We start from the raw sequence: 18,109 nt of genomic DNA, 5'->3' as shown, positions 1-18,109 counted from the left end.
GACGATTAAATAATCAATAGCATTACCAAAATAGGATACCCTATTAGAACATACCCTAAAAACAACAACCAAAACCTGTTTTAAGGGTGATGGAATGTTCTTGTGATCTGTTAAGGAAATTCTTGCCTGCAGCCTGGTTTCACCTCATTATTCACACAACAATGACCAACAAATGCTAATTCTAGTCAGCAAAATATAGATCATACAGATTCATATAAGATGAGGCAGTATATTAACTGTAAGCGTACTGAGCTGTCTTCCAAAAAAAGAAAGGACAAGGCAAACATTGTGTATATTACGGGTATAGCCTATTGTTCAGTGGGAGATAAAAATAAAAATAAAATAAAAAATCAAGATCAAAATCTTGTCTGATTTATATGACAATAAAAATATAAAGACAATACATGAGCAGCTTGCTCAAACAAAACAACATATTTCATCACCTTTGAGTCATATAATTTTGCGCGTAGGCTATTATTTTGCCCCAGTTTCGGGTAGAATTGGTTTAGTGTTGCATATGTTTTTGTTAATATCTCAGAGGTCATCCACGTCATGCTGTTTTAAGTTGGGGCAGTTCTATCGTAGGCTATGTTTTGTAGTCACAATTTTCGTAAAATGCGACAGTAATATAATAACAATATTATGATAAGATCATGTTAAAACATGAATATTGTTCTTTAAAATGCAATCTATTTGTGATGCACCAATCACTACAACAATCGAAATGTCACATCGGTTGTTTTGCTTGGTCTCGTGAGAATTTGACTGAATCCACGCCCTCCAAGCACGCGGGTTATTTCTGCGGAATGACAGTAAATATTGTAGCGGTATATGTGGGGCGGAGTCAGCGCGTCTAACTCCAGCTCCATCAGAATAATCTCTCCAGCTCAGGACCCGAACGGATTAAACCCTCAATGTTGATGAGTGTGGAGGAGCAGGAATGCATGAACATAGACACAGCGCTGCGATGTTATTGTATTTAGGCCTGTAAGAGGATCTTTGACCATATGGATTTACTGCGCTTTATGACATGCTGAGCAATGAAGGATTCCGACAGCAAGTAACTTGAGCTGGACGCGCACAATGAACTCAGCTCCTTATGCATATGGATAAACCCGCTTCTAAAAGCAGGATTTGAATACCAATATACTGGACACGTGTAGGTGAGCTGTGTTTGTTTATTAACGACTGTGTCTCAAAACCTGGCTAGCTGCCTACATGTACATCATTTTGGGGCATCATAGGCGCGTTCTAATGCCCCAAAATGCTGCATAGAGCAGGTCACCTGAAGCGCATGCGCAGTAACAGGTGTAACGGCATGCTGAGCGAATTTCTACTTTTGTTTATCATCTCATGTTATGCATACTTTTACAAGTCAATACAGTAATGGATTCTGCTTCATAACTACTTAAAGGGAGAAAGCACCGTTTTTAATGGCTGTATCGTTGACACAATGCGAATGACATTCAGCAGAGTTATGCGCTTTTTAATGACAAATGAGCTCATAGACACCCAGATCTCTGTGTTAACATTTTTCGGACAGTTCTGTCACTGTGTTTTTACTGTTCGTTTAAAATAAAAACATAAAAATTACAGTACCACAAATAGTTAGTGTTCTATGCACCGTTGTTTCATGAATAGCTGCAAATGAATTTAATAAGACGAGCTTTGCTACAGTATTTACAATGATGAACCCCAAAATATTATATATCACACACGAGAACCACACAAATTCTCTGGAAAACCCTTCATTCTTTGTTGTAATCTTAATTTCATACTGTTAGAAATTCTGCGTTTTTAGTATGAAGAGGCAAGGAATTCAGCATCAGTGCTGTAGCTGCCTACAGCCCATCATCTTCATGCTGTAGCCATGGCAATGGTCCAGCATTTACAGTAATATACTGCGTCACTGCGGCAACAAGTTCTACATTCATCCTAACCCTGGCCACTGAGGCTCTGGTTAGAGGATTGCCCCATTGCACAGAAAACCAGTCGGATTTCCTTACACAATAGTCAGACATCATGACACAGCTAAACTTACCCTTAAAGCCAACTGAAAAGGCTGGATGCAATAAATACTGCCATGGATTACTGTGGTTCAAAGTAATATAATAAAGTCACTTTAATAATAACAAATATAATACCTCATGCATGTGTAAAGAAATGTCTATTGACATTTTTGGGAAAAATCTATTGTGTCAAGTCTTAAATTTCAAGCATCTGTCATTCAGGTTTAATGAGATTGAGAGGTGTTGGAAGTACAAGCAGTGCATCACGATGAATGTTTAGAAATGTATTTCTGCAAATGGGAGTTGATTACAAAACACACAAGAACAAAGAAAAAGTAGCTTGATTTTTTATAGAATATTTGAATCGCATATTAGAAACAAAGATCATATCTTAATGCAATAATAATATCTTTACCATTTCAATGGTCATATCTTACAAGAATGAGCACAAAGTTATAAATATTTCATTTAACAGTTATTGGAACTGTTTAGAACTCACAACTCAGAACGGCAACATTTCAAGTAGGTACATGTAACAAAAAATTGTGTGTAGCAAATAGCCTACAGCACAGAAGATTTAGTACTTTTTGCTTTGAATGTGTTAAGCAACATCGAAAGGAAAGACTTGCTTTTACAACAGTTTGTATTGATCATTTAACAGATTTTTACGATGTGTTTTAATGTAAAAAAAAAAAAAAAAAAAAAAAAAAAAGGATAAAAGTCAGCCACGCAAAATACCCACTCTCATCAAGTACAGTACTGGATCAGTTCAATTATGAACAGATGTCACTAAGTCTATGTATATACTTTCTGAGCTCAAAAAATTTGAGCTAAAAAATTTAAGTGAAAGTGAAGGCCAATATGGTAACCCATACTTGGAATTTGTCCTCTGCACTTATTCAAGTTAGTGCTCACACATTTGCAGTGAGTAGTGAACACACACACAGCAAACCATGGACACACACACGCAAGGAGCAGTGGGCAGCCATTTTGCTGTGGCGCCTAGGGAACGATTAGGGGTTAGGTGCCTTGCTCAAGGGCACCTCAGTTATTTTCTGCAGGTATTGAGAATCAAACCCGCAACCTTCGGGTTTTGCTTGTCTGACTCTCTAATCATTAGGCCACAACTGCCAAATGTAAAATTACTACGAGAGCGTGTTGTTTATACTTTCAAGAATTCAGATGACTGTGTTGTGACAGAGTAAAAACAAAACAAAAAAACATCCTGTCATAAAATGCAGTTGGCAACTGTGCTGAGTATGATCTAAAACCAAATATGTGGCTCTTAATTATAATAGCACCAGAGTTCAGTAAAACAGCTATAGTAATCTGAAGTAGCTTTCTATTTAACAACATATGTTTTCCATATCACTCACCTTCTGTACCCCAACCATTCTCTGTGTGTCTCTCCCTCTCTGTAGGTCTTCCTTTGTTAGCCTGTGATATTCTTCAGTGCCTGTCCTGAGGAGCTTTTTTGAATGACCCCCGTTCAGTAAACCTCCATTGACTCTGCTGGAAATGCTGAGGAGGGTAATGGATTTGTTCTTCAATCTGCATCCATCCTCTTGTTGCCAGTGTGCCTGGATGCAGATAAATCCTCACATACAGAGGAGACAGAGTGTGATCATTGTCATAGTAACTGCTGGACTGATAAAGCAACGTGCTGCAACTTGTGGCTAAAAGTCACATTATTACATTAATTGAAGAGCTACTGTTTTGAATGGTTCACTATATCCCAATGGTGTACTGTAAAATCCTGCACATTGAAAAAAAAATCCAGTGCAGTATATTTAGCTATTTTTGTGAAGTTGGCCTTCTCTGTCAGGTACAGGGACTGTGGCACTAATGTTGCCTAAAACAAATGCATCAACCTCTAGTTGCTTCAGTAATTGACTCTGGTTGTTTGCTGGGGAGGGCCAGGCTCCAACCTCATGGCATGGGTCAAACTTTTTAAAAAGCCTGGAGGCAACATGGCTGGTACAGGTACAGGTGCCTTGAGTGGAACAGGGTTGGGCAAGTCCTACCAGCCGGGCAGTATGATCTCTCTCGCTTTGACCAAAGGTCTTCTAAATGAGCCAGGCCAGAACAGCTGCTTCCTTAACAGTGCTGTGCAGGTGAGTGAAGTTATTTTAAAAACATGTGCAGGTGTATGATTTAACTAATAGATAATGAAAAATATTTTCTGTAATGGGGTTGCTGATATAAGCAGCTGATATAAGTAGCAGAAGTATTTATAAGAAATGGTGTCTTTATAGGCACCTGTGGTTCCATTAAGAGCCTTTATCATCCATGGAACCTTACAATTACACAATAGGATCTTTTTAGTGTAAAAAGTTTCTTTAGATTTCACCGTATGGTTCTTTGGGGAACCAAAACGGTTCTTCTATGTCACTATTGTGAAAACCCTGTATAAACCATATACAGTATAGTTCTTAATTAAGTAGTATTAAGGGTGCAACAAAAATTGAACATGGTACACTATGACAGGCTGATTATAAACAAACTAAAGACCAGTTTCTTACAGGTTCTTTGGCAGCTGGACATCTTCAGGAGGAGCATACGACACCTATCTGGCCATTTCTGCTTGGGCGATGCCTGTATTTTCTGTGCTTTAAAGGTGCGCATGTGAATGCTAAAATGTCTCAAATTCTAGTGAACTTCCTACCTAGACAAAATTGAAAACACATGAAAATTGTCTCAACTTGTAAACGTAAAATTGATGGTACATTTTAAAGTCGTCATTGCAATCGTCTTCCCAATGGTGATATACACCGATGAACCAAAACATTATGATCACCTGCCTAATATGCTGTTGGTCCTCCATGTGCTACCAAAACAGCGCCGACCCGCCGAGGTATGGACTCTACAAGACTCCTGAAGGTGTCCTGTGGTATCTGGCACCAAGACTTTTGCAGCCGATTGCACATTGGATTGAGATCTGGAAAATTTGGAGATCAGGGCAACCCCTTGAACTCTTCATCATGTTCCTCAAACCATTCCTGAACAATGTGTGCAATGTGACAGGGTGCATTATCCTGCTAAAAGAGGCCACTTCAACCAGGCCACTTACACCATTGTCATGAATGGGTGTACCTGGTCTGCAATAGAGTTTAGGTAGGTGGCACGTGTCAAATTTACCTATATGAATGGCCGGACCCAGGGTTTCCCAGTAGAATATTGCCCAGAGTATCACATTCACTCCACCGCCTTATCGTTGTCCCACAGTGCATCATGGTGCCATCACTTCTCCAGGTCCACGTGATGCGCCCTTGGGCGCCCAACACCCTGTCGCCAGTTTGTGGTTTGTCCCTTTTCTGACCACTGTTGGTAAATACTCACCACTGCTTACTGGTAGCAATCCACAAGCCTTGCCGTTTCAGAGATACTTTGATCCATTTGCCTTGCCATAACAATTCGTCCCTTTTCAAAGTCGCTCAGATCTTTATTCCTGCCCATTCCTCCTGCATTCAACACTGATTACAAGAACTGATTGTTTGCTAAAGTACCCAGACCTTAATATGTGACCTTATTAGGAGATGATCAACATATTCACTTCACCTGTGACTGGTAATAATATTTTGGCTCATCAGTGTATATCAGGGTGACAAAAAATGTAGGGCAGAATTTGATTTTGTCCATTGGGAATTGATTGGATCAATTGATTGGATCGTTGGATTGTTAGATCATTGTTGTTTGCTAACTGCTGCACTAATGTTCACAGATAAATCATTTATTAATATTCCATTAAAAAAATTGTCAATTTTGATTTCATAATGACTTAAAGATCTAATTTTGACCAAAATCTATGATTAGGGTATCTGAGACAACCAAAGTTAACATGACACACATATTCATAATCAGATTTGTATATCTTACAACAACTTTTCGATACTCTTTTTCACTGAACACTAGTGCATTTCTGAATTGTGTGTACGGCATTGCTGAATTTGTATGTGAGGTTTATTTGGCTGTTTCTTTTTACAGAGCATTTTCTGTCAGTTCCAGCAGAGTCGAGAGCGGGCTCTGCCATCAGACACCCTGCGTCATGCTCTGGCCGAGACCTTTAAAGATGAGCAGCGCTTCCAGCTGGGCCTCATGGATGATGCAGCTGAGTGTTTTGTATGTATGACTTCAGAGATAAAATCTGTTCATACCTCTGTTTACCTTTCAAAGTGGAACTCTACACTGTGTCATGGAATTGACGCTATGGGAATGCTCCTTGTTAGCCGGTGTCTGAAGCACATGTGCTACACACCAATCTTGATTGGCTACCACGGTCAGGTGACATCACACATTCACCAGCAGGGTATATAAGGGCGTCTAGAAAGGACTTCATCAGCTTATTTGTCTTCAGGAAGCTTTGTCTTCTTTGTCTTCAGTTTGTTTACAAGCTGTGTGTGAACTTTCTGTTTGTCTGTTTGTTGTCTGTTTGTATAAAAAATGTCTAGCAAGTCATTCAGAAAGTGTGTGCTGCCGTGTCAAAGATACACCCAGCAATCTTCATGTGTTGTTGTTGTCCTCACTGTGACCACTTCAGAGTGAGCAAGCCCTGCTCATGCCTGGCTCTTTTCAAGGGGGATGGGAGTCAGGCAACCGTGGCAGCCCGGTGATTGCAATCATGGGGGTCGCAGATGGAGTTAGCAGATGTGCTTGAGACGGGTTTAACCCTCTCTCAGGCATCACCTTCTAGCTCCTCAGCTCTCATGCCAGACCCAGAAGCCTGCTCTGCGGCTTATTCCGATCTGGCAGAGAGCATGTTATTGGCCTGGTCTAGTTCTGAGGAAGTAGACGTGTTAGGAGTCGAAGCAGATGTGTTAAGTGAGTCTGCCTCCTCCCTCACCCTCACATATGAGGTACTTGTCGACGTAATAACCTGTGCTAAATCCAAGTTAAAACTAGATTAGTCTTTGGAGAGAAAGTAAATCGCCCCAAGCCATTTGAATGAGTGATTCATTGAGTCCCGCTCCGGTAAGCCTTCCCTTTATCCCCGATCTCCATAATGAATTTACGAGGTCACGGTTTAAACCATTCTCGGTGGGTGAAACCATTCCCCTCTAGCAACCAGTTACACTAACATTAGTGGGCTGGCTGAACACGGCTATGTGAGGATGCCATGGGCTGAAGATGCGCTTGCCAACAAGACTGAGCCAAATGACGTCAAGGCTTGTGGACAAGGCATATGTGGTGGCAAGCCAGGCCGGCTGAGCCCTGCACACCATGTCAGTGCTTCAGGCTTATCAAGCCGACCTTTTGAAGGACCTTGATTTGGGCAAGGGAGTACCCCAGTACGAAGTCCACCGCGCATCAGATCTTGCCCTCTGGGCTATTAAGCAAGCGGCCTGCGTTGCGGACCACTCAATTGCTGCTTTGGCTGCTTTTGACATCTTTGGTTTAACCTCTCAGGGCTGAAGGAAAAAGAGTGAGCTTTTCTTCTTGACGCCCCGGTGTCACCCTTCAGGTCTTTTTTGTACCGCTGTCAAGACAGTGGTCCAGAAGTTCAAGGAGGCAAAGGTTAAGTCAGCAGTGTTCGAGCGGTACATGCCTCGCCGCAGTTTAGGTCCTACATCACACTCTCCTGACCCTGTTGCTGGCCCCAGCTGAAGACAGGGTAGGAAGGAAAGTGTCACTGCCTGTGCCCCAGCTCCTCTGAGGCGGTGACCTTGCAGGAAGCCGAGAGAGAACATAAGGGAAGTCATCTCGGCTAAGAAAAGTAAGAAGCTAAACCCCTAGAGTCGTCATCTTGGTTGAACTGGGTATAGAGGCAGTTTCAGTATCCTTCATATTTCATATGGGCAGAAGGAGGAATGATGGACAATTAAGCTGCTCTCATCCCACACCTCTTTCTGTCTGTTATTTCCGGGTGCCGGCAGTGTAGAGATGATAGCAAAATGCTTCCTCTATAACAGTTAGGTTGTGATAAATGTGGATGATGGGCAAATAACGCAACTTGCGTCTCACATCATCATTGATCACCCTTCCCCCTCTTGCACTAGGAGTGCAGAGGTGTTTGCGATGTGCTGTGGTCACATGTTAATAAGCTGAGCAGCACGGGAAGATTGGGCAATACCACTTTAGCGTCCCTCTTCCTCTGCTGTCGCCTTTGGTGGCATGAGGCTAAGAAGTATTAATCTGCTTCTTGTCAAATCATGTTTATATTGGAGTAACGGGCTGGCACTTCCCTTGGGGATGGGCAGCTATCTAAGCCCCCTCCTAGATTGAAGGCTGCAGCAGTCTGTTCCCACATATGGTTACAGTAAGGAGAATTAGCTTTTATGCTGCTGTGTCTCGCTCCTTCATTTGTCGCCCCTCCACTCTATACCTGATAAGTGCAAACACAGTGGGGAACTATGTTAGCATGTTTTACTAAAGGTTTGTGAGGGGTATTGGGACAGAGTATAAAAGTGGACTCTGTCACAGCTAGCAGCCCAATCTCTGTCGTTTGCTAGAACTGTAGGAATGGGTAACCATCAGCCGATAAAAGCTACTTGGTAGGGCATGTTCAAGAGCGCCACAGCACTCTGCCCTCTCAATAGCCCCTCCTGTTCACACTGGAGCTTATAGTCAGACAATTGATGACGACATTATCCTTAGGGGTTCGGCGGCTGAGTTTTTCAGTATGAAGAACATTGCTATGTTCTTAGGTAGAACATATAGTTGAGAGAACACAGTTCTCTCCTGAGGCCTCTCCTGGTCCTGTAGACAGGATCTAGTTATTGGTCACGGGTGTGCTGTGTTGCAATGCTTTGGCTGCAGCTTAGCTTACTGGGAAGTTCACGAGCATGGTGAGGAGGCATTTGTTCAGTATGGCGTAGTGGGTATTTCGTTCCCATAGCGTGAACTCCATGACACGAAAGGGAACGTCTCAGATCTCATGGTTCCCTGAGTAGGGGAATGAGACAGAGCGTTGCGTTGCCATACTTCCATCATGCCTGTATGACTTCCTTTAGACAATTCAATTTAATGACGTCCTCTTTAGGCGCCCTTATATACCTTGTTGGCGCACCTGTGATGTGCCCTGACCATGTTGGCCAATCAAGATTAGCGTGTAGCACACATGCTTCAGACACCGGCTCACAAGGAGCGTTCCCATAGTTTCAACTCCATGACGCAGTGTCTCGATCCTCTTCTCAGGGAACCATGTTTACAGTCGTAACCTGAGACATTAGCTGTGGTGCAGGAGGGACTATTCAGATTTTTACCTTATTAAAGTCCCTGTAAAGTCAAAATTAAGTATGTGTTCTGAGTTTGTCATACCACCGAAAAATGTGTTATTAGCCACCCAGCCCAATTTTAATGATTAAAAAAGCCGCCAAGTAAATAAAATAAGCTATCAAAATCTCGAAAAAATGAGCAGCAGTCTCAGCTCTCAAACGCTGGGGGCGTGTCCGCTGGCTGCGCTGAAACCACGCCCACTCGCGGGAAATATGACTCGCGCGAGTCGCGCATGTCGGCGCGACGGGAGGATGAAGGCCGAGGCGGACAGCGGGAGATAGTCGGTTCGGCCCCATTCACCAGTAACAGCGGATTATCAGTGAATTCCAGTTCACTGGAAAGTAAACTATCCTGATCTCTACAGAGGCGGGTGTGGTGGTGATCATCAGCTCTCCATCAAGGTAACGTTAGCTCTTCACAAGATTAATCCACCTCTTCTTGATATGATCATTTTTCGGAAATTGAAATAAGGACACCGATCTGTTTTCTAAGTGATTGCATCCAGGAAATACGCATTTACATGACGAAGGTATAGCCAGAGCCGTGGGCATAGTAGCTAGCAAACTGTAGGCTGTCTATAGTAACTCGCGATTGAGCGCCGATAGGCTTAGTGACGCCGTGCGTCATCAAGTAGGGACCCAATCAAGCTCAGGGGGCCGCAGTGCGTCATCAATCCCCCGTTTTAGCCCCGCCCAAAAAATCCGGCTCACAGCAATGGTGAAAAACTGTTTAACGGTCTAACTCCACAATTTAGTACTTCACAGTTCTCAGTCTTTGTAATATGTTTTAGCAATACATTTCTAGCACTTATAATGTGTTTAGAATTTTTTTTTAGAATTGCCTTTACAGGGACTTTAAAGGATCTAATTCCTAGCATATTTTTACAAAGATACTAGTCCTGGTTTCCAAGGGCAAAAATTGTTTTATACAAATTACTGTTGTATGGCAGTACTTAAAGTAGTAGTATGCATCTTTGGGAAGTTAAAGTGGAAAGTTTAAACAGGTTTATACATCATCACTATGTCAGCTGATCTTATTTGATCAGGGTCACAAATGACCTTCACTTGCAGTGGTCTAAGCCAGTTTTTTATGAGCTCTGCAGTGTCTTGCCTACATTTTTGGTTTACACTTTATTCTAAGGTGACGTTGTTACAGTGTACTTACACAGAGAAGTACTGAGTAATAATAATTAACTTAATTAGTATAAGGTTAAGGTTTGGGGTTGGTTTAGGGTTGCCTGTAATTATGCATACTTTACTATTACTACTATAGTAAGTGCATACTGTATAACATATGTAACTACATAATCCCTTAATAAAAAGTATTTCCAGTGTTTTGCATTGTATAGTAAAAGTTGAACAACAGAATTAAAGGGATATTAAAGGAACAATTCGCCCACTAGGCTTTTTTTTTATTTTATTTTTTTTTTACTTGTAATGCCACTCCTGTCCACTTGTGTGATGAAATATTTTTATAAACTAAATGGGAAATATGGTGAATGGCCTAAATAGTATGTATATATTGTTCTTATACCGATTTTCTATTGTATTAATGTTGTATGTGTGTTAAATGCATTGTCCACTTGCTTATTGCATGAGTGATCTAATATAATGGTTTGCTCTTTTTTCCCTTTTCTTTCTGTGAATAATTTTAATCTATTTGGTGCCATTAATGTGCTTTATTTTAAGTAGCTATTTTGTGTTGTTTGACCTACTTTATGGTAGGTTGATGTCACTAATAATAACAACGATTGTTAAAAATAACATGAATAAGTATTAGCCTAGAACTAAGAATAACTGATTCATCACTGATAATTGTTTCTTTTATTGCTTTCTTTTTGCATCTGTTTTGTAAACTTTGGGAGACAGGAGAACATTCTAGAAAGGATACACCTGCACATCGTTTCGGACTCATCCACAGAATTTTGTACTTCCAAATCATGCATCACCCACCAGAAGTTTGCCATGACTCTCTATGAGCAGGTACTATGGTGTTGTTTTCCCTTTTTTCTAACTTTACTCTGCTACAGCTTAAAATAATAGTTGTTTTCTCTGTGTCTTCTATGTTAGTCTTTGAATCATATAGTTTTTTTGTTTTTTTTTCTGTTTAAAGTTTTTGTTTAAAAACCCTTACAGAAGTTTATTTCCCTCTGTAGTTTGTTTGTCGTAGTTGTGGAGCATCATCAGACCCCCTCCCCTTCACTGAGCTTGTGCACTATGTGTCTTCCACGGCCCTCTGGTGAGTGAAATAATCCACTTTAATTGATTCCTCTCCTGGAGAGTAAATCTTTTTCAATCAAATCAAAATATTGTATGTTTTTTCTTTATTTCTTTTTATGAATAGTGCCAGCGTGAGGATCCAATTGATCCATTATAACCATCATAAATGCATTCTTTGCATTGAGAGACAAAAGTTAAATTCTGACAGATAGAAATAGCTTCACTGAAAATTCTGACTGATAGCTGAAAGCTTCACAGAAAACAACATTGTTTGCATTGAAGGATGACTAAGTGGAAAAGAGCAAAGTCTGCAGTACACTATTGCCCTGTCTATTATCTAGAGTGGTTCAGTGTCAGAAATGATCCTCTTTGTACTTTTTGCTCTTTTATCAGTCAACAAGTGGAGCGAATCTTGGAGAAGACAGACAGACTGCGCTCAGACATGTTTGGTGAACTGCTGCAGGCAGCCAACACCATTGGGGATCTCCGCAACTGCCCTGTATGCCAACTTTTGTTTCCTTTTGTTGCATGCACACTAGATGCCACTGTTAAGTGTGTTAATGCATCCAAGTACATTTCATTCCAACATAGTGAAGTCATAAAGCCTGTAAAGATGTCTTTACATATCACTGATGACATTATTTTAATCGTATTGGCTCATGCATAATTTTGAGTTAAAACACTCTTTCTTTGTTGTTTATACATTTAAGCAAATACACTATTTAAAAAGCCATTGATGTCTCAGAAAAACATCAAATAATTAAGTTTTTGACAAAATATAGGAAGTTGTGTGGAGTGATGAATCACAATGAAACACGAGTTGCATGGTGATGCTCCAGAGCGGTGTCTTAAAAATTCTGGTGAGAAATATATGAATAAATGCATCTCTACCACAGTGATGAATTGAGGTAGAGGGGAGCCTTTTTAGCTGCTTATATTAGTGAGCTGCTTGCTTCACTGTGAAAAGTCATTTAATGCTTTGGAGTACAGGAGAATATTGCAGAATGTCTTTATCTAAAGAGGAATGATCAGATATTATTTTTTAACAAAACAATGCTCCTGCCCAAATTTCAGACAACCAAGAAGTGTGTTAAGAAGAAGTCCATCAGGCTCATGTTTTGGACTGGTCAGAGTCCAGATTTGAACCCTGTAGTTAATATTTTGTTTCACATTAAACTCAAACAAACTAGGAGACATTTTTCAACTACTCATTAACTGTCTGAAGTCTTTAACATTGAGTGGAACAACACAGACTATTCTTCCTGTAAAAAGCTGTCTGCAAGTTTACCAAAACAAAAAAGGGGGAAGGCTGCTGTGAACCAAGTTACATTGTCTACAGTATTTGTGCAATTCTTGTTAATTTCCTGGTCAAGTCCGTTAAAAGACCACTACATATTTAGCCATTTTTGGCTTGGCCCATATTTTTTTTGCTCAGGAGTGTATAGTCTCAAATACATTTTAAAATCCTATCACAACAGTGTAATTTTACCTTATTTTAACTTTTTATTTCTAAGTGAAGAACAAAAAAGAGCTTTGCCATGAGCACATCAGGGCCTTAAATCATGCTCAGTCTCTTGTACCTTATGTGGTTCATCACCAATAAGTTGTTGGCTGCAGTTCACTTAACGACCACTGGTGTTGCTAATAACAAGGATTTCTGAATTCTATATAGCCCCTTTAAAGGGATGGTTCGGAGTAATTTCAACCTAGGGTCTTTTGCACCATGACCTTGAGCCAAACACCCCCCAGAAGCTTTTTTTTCCCTTGGTCGAACATTATTATTAAAGTTAGAGCTTATTTAGAGATATCAGCCAAATGGCTTAGTGCAGGCACTAATGGATCTAAGGATGTATCTCATAAATTACCCCACTAATAATGCCCGGAATGGTACCGAACTTCTACAGTAGTACAAATAGGTTCTGTACTCATAAAACAAGGCATTGGAAAGTTTGTAAGTACATCAGGAGTTTATTTAAATAACACTTGCCTGATGGCTTATGCTACCGCTAACCCGGACGTCGAGGTCACTTCCGTGACTTGGGAAAAGCCTGTAAAAGTCCTACTGTGTACTGCTTGCCATAAACAGAGATAAGCTGTTGCCATGTTATTAACTGTGTGCCATGCTAATTTTTCTCTTTTTAACAATTCAGTATCTGCAAACTGTAAGTGACTGTAACAGGTCTTTGAAATGAGGAGAAGTCAGGGTCTGCTTAAGATGGATTCGGGTCCTCTTTATTAACACCCCACTGGTGCGTAATCAAACAAAAATCAAAACAACGGCGCAGCATGTGCTTCCTCACAATAAATCACTTTCTTCAGACGTTCAGCGTGAGTCTTTCTTTCAAGCGTGAGAGTGTGTGCCTTCCCAAGTCCACCGGTCTGTTGGCTTTTATTCTCTCCACGCCAATCACTGCAATCGGACACAGGTGTTAGTTGCGTTGCGCTTGACCCACTTAAGCACGTCTCATCTCCTGACTCGCCCTCCCATTGCAGACTCCGCTGAACACCCTTACATCTCTGTCCATTATATCATTAGTATTTTGTAATACTAATTACGCCTCCTTCTTCCCGGGTTTTGGCACCAGTGTAACGAGGTTAAATGTTGCGGGAAGAAGGAGGCGGGAACCGGCGAACATTCAAACACATTTTAATGATACAAATAAAACAAATACAAAACGAAAGTAAAAGACAGCAGCCCCTCACAGACGACTGCTGTCAAAATAAAACACAACATAAGTTCAGGCCTGTCCTCTCTCGATCTCCACTGTCGTCGCTCCCCCTTTATGCTTCCGCTCCTCCGTGAGAGATACGAGACCGGTGCGTCGCGCAGGTGTCGCTCATCAGTAATCACGCCACCCGGCCTCGTGCCGCTCTCTCACGGCCTTCGGCCTCGTCCTGCTCGCCACAATATATATATACACACACATACATATACACACACACATACATATATATACACACACACACACATACATACATATATATATATATATATATATGTATAAAATATAACAAGTTCCTTTACATCCTCATGCCATTTAGATCGAGTCTGCAGATTTGGTAGGTAGTACTTGATGAACTCAGACCAGAATAAGTCAGTGAGGATCTGACTGTGGCTCCATCGTTTCCGACTGATCATTTCGCTTTGAGGATATACAACTTGTGGGAGAGAGCCGTCGAGCCGCCCCATGATAAGGTGATTTGGGGTAATAGGATCTATATCCGAGACATCAGATGAGAGGTATCTGAGAGGCTTGGAGTTCAGTATTCCCTCTACCTCAATTAACACTGTCCTGAGTACCTCCTTGGTAACAGATCGTATCTCACGTTCCCATGCTCCTCCGAAATGAGGAGCTCCAGGTGGGTTGAAACGAAAGTGAACTTTTTGCTTCGCCAACTGTTGTTGTAGTTCAGGTGACATAATTTTTAATGCTTCATGCAACTCTCTCTCCCCTCCTTTAAAACTAGTCCCTTGATCAGACCAGAGCTCGAAGGGAGTTCCTCTATGTGCCATAAATCTCTGAAATGCCATGAGGAAGGAATCAGTGTCAATACTTGATAGTATGTCAAGGTGGACACATCTGGTTGTCAAACACTTCCAAATTATTCCCCATCTTTTCTCCACTCTCCATCCAATCTGAACTGAGAGGGGCCTGAAGCAATCCATTCCATTAGAGTGAAATGCAGGCTTGAATAGTTGAAGTCAAGCTACAGGCAAATCTGACATTTGTGGGATTTCTGGTTTGGCTCTCCATCTCCGACAGTTAGTGCATCGAAATGGGTGATTGTGGATGGCCTCTCTACCACGCAGAATCCAAAACTTCCTTCTAATTTCAGCCAGAACTCTCTCTGGGCCTGGATGTTTCAACTGCTGATCGTAGTTTTGAATTATAAGCTTGGTAATGGCATGACTGGGATCAAGGACAACTGGGTGCTTAGTTGCTATGTCGAGTGCCTCAGCTCGTCGCAGTCTTCCCTCCACTCGAATAACATCTATTTCTTCATCCAGCTCCGGACTAAAAGCAGTTTATAATTAGAAGGGAGGAGGTTTACCTTGTTTCAGGCATTGGAAGTCATCAAAGAAACTATCTAGCTGAGATGCTTTCCACTGATGGACTTCTGCTTGTCGGAAATCTCCAGCTGTTAGTGGATCTCCACTTGCCGCCCTGTGAACACATCGTGCAGTAGCTTCCAGTAATTCTTTGTAGTTTGTAATAGGATGGCATCAGGAATCTTTGAGTTGGATGTCACTACATTTAGGGAACAGAACATCGACTTGCTCAACTCTGAATCAGCTTCCAGGGAGCTGTTAGAGGGACTTTCGGGCCATTGATCAGAGTGCATTAAGAGGAAGGAGGGTCTATTACTCCATCTGTTTGGGCTGGCTAGATCCTCAAGACGTTTTCCCTTTGTTAGGTCATCAGCAGGATTCTGAGCAGAGTCCACATACCTCCAATCCTGTGGATTTGTTGTTTGTATCTCTGTGATCCTGGTGCCAACAAAGACTTTGAACCAGCACGAATCTGAATGCAACCAGCTCAGCACTGTGGTGGAATCGGACCATAAGGTAATTCTGCGATACTCAAGTGTAAGTTCTCTCCTTAACAACTCTGCTAACTGAGCTCCACAGAGAGTGGCACAGCGTTCAAGTCTGGGAACCGACAACTGTTTCTTGGGTGCAACTCTGGAGCGTGCAAGTAGGAATGCAAACTGTACCTTGCCTTGACTCTTCTCAGTTCTCAGGTACGAAACTGCACCATAGGCTCTTTCTGATGTGTCACAGAACTTGTTATCTCTCTTACAACAGAAGCATTATCCATTTCTGTGGTCACATAGCACCTAGGGAAGATAATAGTGGAAAGGGATTTGAGTTCATCTTCCCTCTGCAACCAGTTCTGCAAAAGTTCATCAGGGAATAAAGGATTGTCCCATTCTCTCAGCTTAGCCCACAGTTGTTGGATTAGGATTTTTGCTCTGGTTGTATAAGGGATGATGAAGCCTAACGGGTAATATTGACTGGCAAGGATCCGATATAAATTGTGCATGGTGGGCATTTCATACTCTAGGGGACGGTGCTTGTACCTAAGAGTGTTGGTGGGGCAGTGCCAGTGCAGACCTAGAATGGATTCAGGAACTTCTCATAACTTCACAACATTTCTCATCAGCTCTGTTTGCTTGGATGACACTGACGTGAAAAGGACCTGCTGAGAATGAAGATGATTCAGAAGGAGCTTCGCTGGGCCCTGTAATGTCCAACACAGTCTTGTCTTGATGGCGGCTGGCCCACCAGGTGGTCCAAGATGAACTGACTCGATTGGGGTGATTAGATTAGGGTGATCAGCACCAATCAGAAAGAGTGGGTGAATGTTCTCAAAGTACTAGATAGGAAGACCCTTCAGGTGTTTGTACTTACTTACGAGTGCCTCCATAGGGTAGGATTGTTGAGATAATCCCAGCTGGTCAGCCGTAAAGGCTTGCTTGTAGGGTTGGGCGATTAAACGATAACGATAATTATCGCAATATAATTTTTTCTCGATAAAACGATATCAAGAGTTCGATAAATGTTTGATAATGTTTATGTGCCAAAAGCGTAACGAAACTCATTTGAAGCACTCGCCACATGGACCATTTATCCGCTCGGCTCAAAGTCCAAACAGCGTGAGCTCGCTAAAGCAGATGCGTTTACTCTGATCGGTGAGAAGAGCTTGAATTCAGCGAAGAACACAAATGTCTCAGTGATTTAAACCAGTTTAAAGGCAGATGTAACAGCACTGACAAATAGGAGAAACACTGTGCGCAACGATACAGTCAGAAGGCTTTTCTCTCTACAAATTCCCATCATTTACCATGGATTTACTGTAACGTTAGCCTAGTAATATCAACTGCACCATGAAATGTGGGATATACATATTGAATTGTATTATATTATTAATGTAGACAATGTATTAAAGGACTAATGGAATTTAATTACAGTATTTAATAATGTATTTAGGCTACTGTTTTTCATACAAATACCATAGAAACCATACATTTACATTTTGCCATGATAGTGAGGTGCTATAGGCTATGCCTGGTTTTATCTGTGGTTATCATGATCTAAATGCATGATACTGGATGACCAATGGTTCATTTTAATAAAACTCAAACAGTCAGAATATAAAATTTGACCAAAATGTTGTTACATTTTTTTTTTTTTTTTTTTCAGATGTTACTGTTTTTGTTAATGAACATAAATTTAACATAGTAAATCTGCATCCTAACTCAATCTAATACTAGTCAAGTCAAGTCATCTTAATTTATATAACGCTTTTAACAATGTAGATTGTTCCAAAGCGGCTTTACAGTGATAATAGGAAATTAAAGTAACAGAGATTGTTCCCTTTCAAGGGAACTCGCGTTGCGTCGAATTGACGCTATGGGGAACGCTTTGCGTGATGACGTCTTGAAGCACATGTAAAATCAGTCCAATGGTGTGGCGGAACGTCAGAGGCGGGTGACGTCACGTACCAGGAAGCTATAAAAGCCGGCCCGAAACAGAAAACGAAAGCTTTCTGAGTCTTCAGTTGCGCTCTGTGTGAAATCTGTCTGTATATTTGGTGTGGTCTGTCTATATCATATATATATATATATATTCAGTATGGCGAGCAAGCAGCAGTTTAGAGTGTGTGT

The 18,109-nt window shown here is 41.3% G+C and overlaps 1 protein-coding gene across 2 annotated transcripts in view; it reads left to right on the top strand.

Annotated features, from left to right (window-relative positions):
• Positions 1–843: 843 nt before the first annotated feature.
• usp53b (ubiquitin specific peptidase 53b) overlaps positions 844–18,109 on the top strand; it is a 71,437-nt gene continuing 54,171 nt past the window's right edge. The window contains exons 1-7 of one of the 2 annotated variants that reach the window (XM_082165640.1): positions 844–1,159; positions 3,431–4,123; positions 4,534–4,626; positions 5,994–6,128; positions 11,090–11,203; positions 11,377–11,459; positions 11,834–11,939. In XM_082165640.1, the coding sequence (XP_082021766.1) occupies positions 3,941–4,123; positions 4,534–4,626; positions 5,994–6,128; positions 11,090–11,203; positions 11,377–11,459; positions 11,834–11,939 (714 nt within the window). In that variant the 5' untranslated portion in view covers positions 844–1,159; positions 3,431–3,940. Of the gene's footprint in view, positions 1,164–3,430; positions 4,124–4,533; positions 4,627–5,993; positions 6,129–11,089; positions 11,204–11,376; positions 11,460–11,833; positions 11,940–18,109 lie in introns of both variants that reach the window. The other variant, XM_082165639.1, reaches the window with a different exon arrangement.

Source organism: Leuciscus leuciscus, assembly GCF_965113295.1.
Source record: "Leuciscus leuciscus genome assembly, chromosome: 3".
NCBI lineage: Eukaryota > Metazoa > Chordata > Actinopteri > Cypriniformes > Leuciscidae > Leuciscus > Leuciscus leuciscus.
This window is presented reverse-complemented; position numbering and strand designations above follow the sequence as displayed.